Below are 10,104 nucleotides of genomic sequence, written 5' to 3' on the forward strand. Positions count from 1 at the left end.
TTAAAACGTGAAAAGTATGAAGGGAAATGTCACAGTTGTAGGTGGTTTTACAGCTGATTTGTTGCACTGTTTTTTTTTTTTATAAAAAAAAGGAACACACCGACTTATTGGGAGTTTCTTATTCACCGTAACCCCCAGAGTTAGACTAGTCCATACATACCCTTCTCATCTCAGTGCGTGTTAAGGCTGTCCGATGGTTCTAGTGACATCAGCCCATAACAGATCCTGCAGGTAACTGGTTCCAGTAATACTACTGCTCCCATTAAGTGACAAAATAACACCAACATGTTCCTATTTACATGTTGTGATTTGTAGAGTCACAGCGTGTACAAAAAACAACATGAGACACAGCCATCTGCTAACCGTAAACAAACTGGGAACTATATTCTCAGACGGAAGAATATAGTGCTTGGGCGGAGTGATATGCTCTCAGCAAGCCTGTCTGAGAATATAGTTCCCGGTTTGTTTACTGTTAGAAGATGGCTGTGTCTCATGTTACGTTGTTTTTTGTACACGCTGTGACTCTACAAATCACAACATGTAAATAGGAAAAAGTTGGTGTTATTTTGTCACTTTTGTCACAATTGGGAGCAGTAGGCTAGTTGGAACCAGTTACCTGCAGGATCTGTGCTAGGCTAAGCTAACGCTGGAGCCGTCAGACAGCCTTACAGCATGCACTGAGATGAGAAGGGTATGTATGGACTAGTCTAACTCTGGGGGTTACTGTGAATAAGATAAATTCCCAATAAGTCGGCGTGTTCTTTTAAGTTCAATAAATGCAACATCTTTAAAAAATTATGGGGACGTTTGGTTTTTCCCATTATTGAGCAGCCCTAGATTGAGCGGCAACTAACGATCATTTTCATTGTCAATTAATGTGTGGATTACGTTCTGGATGAATGGATCAATTGTTTGGTCTCTAAAATGTCAGGAAATGGTGTAAAAATGTGGATCATTGTTTCCCAAAAAGCCCAAGATGACATCATCAAATGTCTTGTTTTTTCCCCCCCCGAACTCAAAGATATTCAGTTTACTGTCCCAGAGGAGAGAAGACACTGACTCAAGCTGACTTAGGATTTGATTTTCTCAGGTTTGTTTTTTTACAGATTGAGCTGCAGACAAGACTGTGAAATATTCATTTATTTCTATAAACTGTGCAAAACAACAGAGGTGTCCTCTTATCAGAAGTGACCCTGAAATTGTATTTCATCTTAAATAAGAACACATAGTGACGTCTGAAGTGAAATCTAAAGTAGATTACGCTCTAGGACATTTAAAAACTGCATCGCGATTCATTTTTTATCTCAACTGCTCAACTCAAAAAGATATTCAGTTTTGATGAGTCTGTTGATCATTTTCTCGATAAATCAAGTAGTTGTTTGGTCTATTAAATGGTAAACAATGTGGATCAGTGTTTCCCAAAAAGCCCAAGAGGACGTCCTCACGTCTCGTTTTGTCCCCAACTCAAAGGATATTCAGTTTCCTGTCCCAGAGGAGAGAAGACACTAGAACATATAAAAGACACAAAAAAATAAAAAATAAATACAAAAAAAAGACTCCCACCTACTATCAAATATTTGGGGGTAAATTTAATAGTTGACAACTAATCGATTCATCTCTGCAGCTCTATGTAGAGATGCACCCTGCAGGATGTTTTTCAAGGTCCCATGGCATGAAAATTTCCCTTTGAGGTTTTTTAAATTAATATGAGTTCATAAGAGACTTCAGATACAGTATTAGGGGACCACTAAGGTCTATATAAAAGAGACTTCAGATACAGTATTAGGGGACCACTAAGGCCTATATAAAAGAGACTTCAGATACAGTATTAGGGGACCACTAAGGTCTATATAAAAGAGACTTCAGATACAGTATTAGGGGACCACTAAGGCCTATATAAAAGAGACTTCAGATACAGTATTAGGGGACCACTAAGGTCTATATAAAAGAGACTTCAGATACAGTATTAGGGGACCACTAAGGTCTATATAAAAGAGACTTCAGATACAGTATTAGGGGACCACTAAGGTCTATATAAAAGAGACTTCAGATACAGTATTAGGGGACCACTAAGGTCTATATAAAAGAGACTTCAGATACAGTATTATGGGACCACTAAGGCCTATATAAAAGAGACTTCAGATACAGTATTAGGGGACCACTAAGGTCTATATAAAAGAGACTTCAGATACAGTATTAGGGGACCACTAAGGTCTATATAAAAGAGACTTCAGATACAGTATTAGGGGACCACTAAGGCCTATATAAAAGAGACTTCAGATACAGTATTAGGGGACCACTAAGGTCTATATAAAAGAGACTTCAGATACAGTATTAGGGGACCACTAAGGTCTATATAAAAGCATCCAAAGAGCACCAGGTCATGGGACTTTTAAGGTTAAAAACAGTACGCCCCCACCCCCCTTCCTCCCATTCTTCAGTCAGATAACTTTCCCCTCCAGACAAACACGCCCGGCAACAACTAATTCCTCCCTGGTGACTAAGCAGAAGCAAACCCATGTGAAAGACGGAGCTAACATGACCTGTACAACCACTAGAGGGATTGTTATAATGTAAAGATTATTGTATCTTTGATATACTGTGTAGCCTGCTGTACTTTAATAGATATAGAATTTGCACTGACACTGTCTTATGTATATATGCTAGCTTGCCTGTATGGTCAGTACACCATGCTGTCTGTTTGTCTGTATGGACAATTTTTAACTTTTACTAGTGTCTATGTATAGTTAAGTAATGAATATTCTATCTTTGATATATTGTGTAGCCTGCTGTACTTGAATAGATATAGAATTTGCACCGACACTGTCTTGCACTATGATACCATTGCACCTTTCTGCATTTTTGTCCACACCGCTCATTTAAAAACATGCTAATCTAACTTTACTGTAGGGGCACACTATTGACATCTTCCATTGTATTTTTGTAGTATGTACAATATGTGTATGTGGTTGTTGTATGTCTGTGTGCCTATGTGTATGCATGTTGTGTATAAGCTATTGGAGGGGGGGTCTATATCATGTATTGCACATATATTACTTTGACAAGGCAATACTCTCATTTTGATCCAAGATTAATGCCAAAACCAAGTCATTTTAAAAAGGTAAAACTTGAATCTAAAGCAACTCAAAGCTCTGTGTGTTATTTTGGTTCTGATAAGACTTCTGAACCATCCAAAGCAAAGTCACAGATTCATCCATGGTATTGCAATGCATGACACACACACACACACACACACACACACACTATTTTAGAATACCTTAAAACAGCTGAAACACAGAACTGAGTCCACTTTCATATCCGTTATTGCAAGCAATATCGTTAACGTGATATTTTAAGTATCAACAGATGGTCTGACAATTATCGCAGGCTCGGGCATTTCAACATTACATTACATGTCATTTAGCTGACGCTTTTATCCAAAGCGACTTACAATTAAGTGCTTTCAACTGTGAAGGTTCAAACTCCAGACAACAAGTGCAAGTACATTAGCTTTAAATAAGCAAAGCTACAAAGAGACATATGAAAGTGCAGGTTTTTTAGTTGTTTTTTTTATCCAGGGTGTAGTCAGAAGAGATGTGTTTTTAGCCTTCGGCGAAAGATGTGTAGGCTTTCGGCCATCCTGATATCGGTGGGGAGCTCGTTCCACCATTTGGGAACCAGGACAGTGAACAGTCTGGATTTGGTTGAGTGATTAGTTCTCCCTCGCTGTGAGGGGGCAGCAAGCAGGTTGGCTGATGCAGAGCGAAGTGGGCGGGTTGGGGTATAGGGTTCGACCATGTCCTGGATGTAGGCTGGGGCTGATCCGTTCGTGGCCCTGTATGTAAGTACTAGTGTACTGTATGTAAGTACTAGTGTCTTGAAGCGGACTGGTAGCCAGTGAAGAGAGCAGAGGAGCGGTGTAGTGTGAGAGAACTTGGGGAGGTCGAAGACAAGCCGAGCTGCTGCGTTCTGAATGAACTGCAGGGGTCGGATGGCACATGCAGGCAGGCCAATCAGGAGGGAGTTGCAGTAGTCTAGATGACTAGAGCCTGAACCAGAACCTGAGCCGCCTTCTGCGTTAGAAGTGGACGTATCCTTCTGATGTTGTGCAGCATGGATCTGCACCATCGGGTGGTTGCAGCAATGTTAGCAGTGAAGGAGAGTTGGTCGTCAAGTGTCACACCCAGGTTTCTAGCAGTCTGGGTGGGGATTACCACAGAGTTGTCAATTGTTATAGTCAGGTCTTGGGTAGGAGAGACTTTCCCTGGAAGGCAAAGGAGCTCAGTCTTGTCAAGGTTGAGTTTCAGATGGTGTGCGGACATCCAAGAAGGGATGTCAGTCAGACAAGCTGAGATACGTGCTGCTACTTGAGTTTCAGACTCAGGAAAGGAGAGAATTAGTTGGGTGCGTAGCTGTGATAAGAAAAGCAGTGCGACTGGATGACAGATCCAAGAGAGTTGGTATACAGAGAGAAGAGGAGGGGACCCAGGACTGATCCCTGAGGAACCCCAGTTTTGAGTGGGCAAGGCTCTGAGCTAGATCCTCTCCAAGTCACCCGGTAGGTTCGGTCTGCCAGGTAAGATTTGAGCAAAGAGAGCGCAGAGCCTGAGACACCCAGATTCTGGAGTGTCGAAATGAGGATCGGGTGGTTCACTGTGTCGAAGGCAGCAGAAAGGTCCAGAAAGATGATGATGGAAGAGACAGAAGTCGTTCTAGCGATGTGAAGCTGCTCAGTGACAGCAAGGAGGGCAGTTTCTGTTGAGTGACCAGCCTTGAAGCCAGACTGGTGGGGATCAAGAAGGTTGTTCTGGTGGAGATAGGTAGAGAGTTGATTATGAATGGCACGCTCAAGAGTCTTAGATAGAAATGGAAGAAGGGAGACGGGTCTATGGTTATTGACATCAGAGGAGTCAAGTGTTGGTTTTTTGAGTTGTGGGGTCACTCTTGCCTCCTTGAGGGCATCGGGGAAACAGCCAGTTGATAAGGAGATGTTAATGAGATGAGTGCGGAAAGGAAGGAGGTCAGGAGCAATGGACTGGAGGAGGTGAGAAGGGATAGGATCCAGGGGGCAGGTGGTTCAGAAATGTTGCGAGCTAATGCGTGGTTTGTAGTATCTCCGAGAGGAAACATGGACAGGAACGGAGAAGCAGCACATTTCCGGATAACGACACCGAGCAGTGTAAATGAGATATCAAGCCCACCTAACTTCCCCACTTAGCCTCCCACGATGACTCCTGCGTAGACTCCTTTGTCTTCCGAGTCTTCGTCCGCTGAAGCTGCCGCTTCACGCAAATGCCAATATTAAATACAAGGAGGAGATCGGCGTTTGCTACAGCAGGTGGGGAGGCCACTCCCTGGCTAATCAGTCAAAAGCACCTGAGAGTCGTTTAACCTCCACTCCCCCAATTCACACTAACTTTCACTTTAAGAACAACCACTAAATTATGCCTAACAACACAACCAATCCAACAAAAAACACAGCAGCAGAAGAACTAAGATAAATCGTGTTTCATGCTTTAGCACACCAGGTGATTTGGCACATCTCTGGTAAACACAAGATTTAAAGTGGAGCTTTTGCACATTTCTTTGTGGAGAAATCTCTCTCTCTCTCTCTCTCTCTCTCTCTCTCTCTCTCTCTCTCTCTCTCTCTCTCTCTCTCTCTCTCTCTCTCTCTCTCTCTCTCTCTCTAATTCAATCAACAAAAATCATACAAGTGTTAGTCGCCTAAGAGTTTTAGTCGAGTAAGGCCCTGGTTTCCGACAGGTCCAAGTGAGGTCAGCGCGTCAGAAGCAGAGCATCCATTATCTGAGCAAATTCATCTCGCAGCTCTGAACTTAACTCAGAGAACATTAGCTTCACTCAGCAGATCAGAGCTCTCTGGGGGACAGAAATAAGTAAGCAGTGTGCCACATTATTACTGCTGAGCAAAGAGAGAGCTTGGATCAAAAGGGCAGCTGCACCGTAACACAAAAATAATACGTATATATCGAAAATATCCAATGTTTGGACATCATGGCTGCCATGTCAAAGCTTAAAAGCAACACCAAAGATTATTTTGTACCTTAAAATAATGATTCCAAAAATCGTTTAGTCATCAGTGGTTCATCAACTCGTAACAGTGTGAACGGCACTTCTGCATTCGCTTTGCGGCCCTCTATCGGCTAAAACCACACTATGCAAGTTTGCCAGATCGGGTAGCAGATCTGTAGTTCCAATGAGACATAAGAAACTACAGACAGACAATTCTGCTTCCAACCTGTAGGAGGACCAAAAGAGGAAAAGTACTTTGGTGTTGCTTTAAAAATCATCATCAATCCCATACTAATCTATATATATCCACGACTTTCCACTTCCGGGATTGCTCCGTTGCCGAAAAATTCTGCCGGATGTCCCGTCCCCTTCCTCTGTCTCTGTGTTGGGGCTCTAACCTCCGGTGGATTTGTGAGGACTATGGTTAACTGCTCCTCAGATCTCTGCAGGGTAAATCCAGACAGCTAGCTAGACTATCTGTCCAATCGGAGTTTTCTGTTTCACGACTAAAACTACTTCTGAACGTCCACATGTTCCACCAAAACCAGTTCCTTCCTGAGACTATTTAGCAGAGGCACCGTGGCTCCGTCCGGAGCTTAGCCCCGCCCCCACGATGATTCCGATTGGTTTAAAGCGATGCCAATAAACCAGAGCATGTTTTCCTCCCATCCTGGAATGCTGTGTGGACTAGACAGACTTTCCTTCCTTCTGCAAGCCTAATCCCATACCCCCCCACACACATGAACGGACTTGCTCCACAATATATTACGGACCTGCTAACACTATATTCTGCCCCCCCCCCCCACGTCACTCATGGCATCCTCACAACAGCTCCTCCTAGTCCTGTTGCCTGTTGTGCATCGAGTTAGACTTCGCCCCCTTTGTCTCGGTTCTAAAGCACTTTGGGTCAGCTTATGCGGTTTTAAATGTGCGATATAAATAATGATGACTTCACATGTATATGTACATTATGTAGCATTGGGGTCCAGACATTGAAGTATGGTCTGTGGCGATCAAAAGGCACTCAAACACAAATCAAAACATTTTAAATCCCCCAAAAAACAACTATATTTTGACATAATTGCTGCCGTGTTAAAAGGAATACACCACCGTTTGTTGAAATAAGGTTATTCACCGTCTTCTCTTTATTTATATTAGGTGGGAAAACGCATTTTTTGTCTCATTGTCTTAGTCCGGCAGCGCCGCCGCTAGCTTAGCTTAGCGTAGTGAATGGAATCCTATGTTGCCAGTTAGCATGTTGCGAGTAAAAGTGACCCAACAACAACCTAATTACTTCTTGTGGCCTGCATATTCACAATGAGTAGAAGTAGCAATGCAGACTAGACCAGTTCCTAGGCAGATATTGATTTGGGACTATATTGGGTGGAAGCACAGCTGAAGCACTGCTACTCGGGCGCAGAGATATCACGCATAGCGCCCCTTTAACTCATCATTCCCAGACTCCCCCAGCATGTACAATATATATGTACATTATGCAGCATTGGAGTCCAAACAGAAGTATGCTCTGTGGCGTCTTTGCATATTAATTATGTATGTGGGCTGGAGGATAATGCTGCAGCAAACATTTACCCAACGAGCTCTGATTTAGCTTTTAGAGAAGTCACAGCTTCCGGTTAGAAAGAGCATGGGTGGTGCTTTTCATATCCTGATGAAAGAAGACCAATTCAGCGCTATCGATTCATAAAATCCTGAGATGGATCTTTGAAAAGGCTCCGTTTTTAAGCTAGAGTGAAGATATTGGTATCACATGAACTAGACGATCTAAATAATCAGTGTCATGATAAATAAGGTTCCAAAGTCGGTGACATTTTGGCGAGGGAAGAGGGAAAAACTGCCATGGCCACTTTCACAGATGGCTTTATGTACAGTTGTGCTAAGCATAAGTCTCAGTATATACAGTGGTGCTCATAAGTGTATGACCCCATGCTAAAGTTGACTAAAAATAAACATTTGCCTGCCTCTATGGGAATTTAACATAGGGGTGTACTGACTTATGCCCTCTGTATTTTAAGGAAGAACATTTAATTCTTTTACGATACATTATTCATTCACAAACATAATTGGTGACCTTAAAAACATTGGATTTTTCCTAATTTTTTAATTAAGGCATTAAGATCAATTTCCAAAATGATGATTTTTTTTTATTCCTCTTTTTTGTCAACATTAGCATGGGTTCATAAACTTATGAGCACAACTGTATACTTTAGGTATACCGTCTCTCAAAAGAAAGCACTTTTTCCTGTCTCTATGCAACTTTTTTAGGGTCATTTAATAACAGCATTAATATGTTTAATAATGCAGTAGGTTAGAGGGTGGCTTGTGCAATTTACAGCATTAGTTTGGAGTCTTTCATATCCAAGATACATTGGAACTGAAATATCCCTGATCAAATCAATATAGAATCAAATAGAATCTGATACCGGGCCCAAATGTTCACTATGAGGTGGTTTTTTGACAATGTAAGTGAAGTCCAGTCGTCTTTATATATAAAGTGCATTTAAACTAACAGAAGTTGACCCAAAAAGCTTTATCGTTTCAAGGCAGATTAGTGGAGATCTGCCTCGATACAGGTGAACAACATTATAGAAATAGAACGTGCAGAAGCCTCAGACTGAACTAATAGTAAAAAAAAAAAAAAAAAAAATTTGATTTCAAAGTTTGGAAAGTGGAAGTTGAAACGTGAATAGTTACAAACTCAACAAAGGAAAAGGGAAGCCTTGTTAACTTCAATATGAGGCTTTAGGAACCAGAGACAGGCTTAATGAAGCATTACATTATTAGAAGAAAAGTCTGCCATTTTAATGATTGTCCACACACAGCACACAGGCATATTTGTGCAAGAGAAAACACTGATAATAAAACTCCCTGTGTGCACACACACACACCTGTATAATCAGCAGCTGGCAACACACACGCACACACTCTGATACTGCTGCTCCAGTTTCACTCAACGCCTTTTAGACAGATTCTTTTTTTTTAAGCAATAAGAAAAGGCCTAAAAGATTAATTATTCATTCATTAGTCATTTGACTTTTCTTAGATGAATACAGAATGAAAAAAAAGATAATCATCAGGAAACTTAAGCCAAAAAGAAAAAGAGAGAGCAGTTACCATTCTTTCCATAAAATTCTCCTTCCCTTTCCTCGGGCATGTTGAGATTCCTCTCTGGGCCAAATGTTGAAATGTACTTTGAGTCTTTCCAAAGCCACTTTCTATCTTCTATCTGGTTCCTTCCTTCCTCAGCGTCTCTCTGCTGATGATTTGTAGTGAGCCAGAGCGGGGGAAACACTTGTAATGTGGAGCAGCAAACCAGTCCAACCTGTCCTCCCAATGAATAGCTGTGAGCCCTGAGCAACGCTCCACCTCAGCCTTGCCTCTGTGTTCACCAAGCAAAAACAAACTGGCTGTTTTCAATCTGCGCCCCACCTGTGCATCTTTGCCTCAATCCCCTCCCACTTCCAAAATACCTCTGTCTGTCTATTTTCTTTGTGCCTGCCTCAAAAAGAAGCCCAAACAGACAGATTAATCCACACGAAAAAGCTGCCAGTGAAAAGAGAAGAAGAGGCGTGGACAAAGTTAGGGTGGAGACAGTTGTTGTGTACGAGGAGGAAAAGCTAAAGTCTAATTTGCATTAGTTGTTATCAAAAACATGTGTTTGGAGTTTGCCCCCCAGTGGTGTTTTATGTCGCTGCAGAGGAGGAGGAAGAGGAGGCATGATTAGATTCAGGTGTGCAGGACATTTAGTGCAGCAATCACCTGCAGTGAATTCAACCTAGACCCTATTTTCCTGTTTTTGTGTGTGAGTGACTGATGGGAACAACAATCTTTGAAATTGGTCCAATATTGAGCGAGAACGCTGTAACTGGCAACTGTGAACCGGGCCGTAATGTTACCCTACAGGACTAATGTTCAGCATCAGTTAGAGTCCACTAAAAGTTCTGTTGTTGCTGCTGACAGACTCAGATTATTATTGTAAGTGTCTGACAACATTATGGGATGGATCCCTACAGAGATAGACCTTTTAGTTAAAGAGTAAGATCCTTTTAGTTTAAC

General features: G+C 41.9%; 1 protein-coding gene across 1 annotated transcript in view; it reads right to left on the minus strand.

Annotated features, from left to right (window-relative positions):
* Nucleotides 1-9,614, minus strand: part of LOC120574768 (choline transporter-like protein 2) — a 53,764-nt gene extending 44,150 nt beyond the window's left edge. Inside the window, exon 1 of the mRNA XM_039825206.1 lies at nucleotides 9,163-9,614. Coding sequence (XP_039681140.1) covers nucleotides 9,163-9,202 — 40 coding nt within the window. The 5' untranslated portion in view covers nucleotides 9,203-9,614. The remainder of the gene's footprint in view (nucleotides 1-9,162) is intronic.
* Nucleotides 9,615-10,104: the final 490 nt, after the last annotated feature.

The sequence above is a fragment of the Perca fluviatilis genome, chromosome 15 (assembly GCF_010015445.1).
Source record: "Perca fluviatilis chromosome 15, GENO_Pfluv_1.0, whole genome shotgun sequence".
Lineage (NCBI taxonomy): Eukaryota > Metazoa > Chordata > Actinopteri > Perciformes > Percidae > Perca > Perca fluviatilis.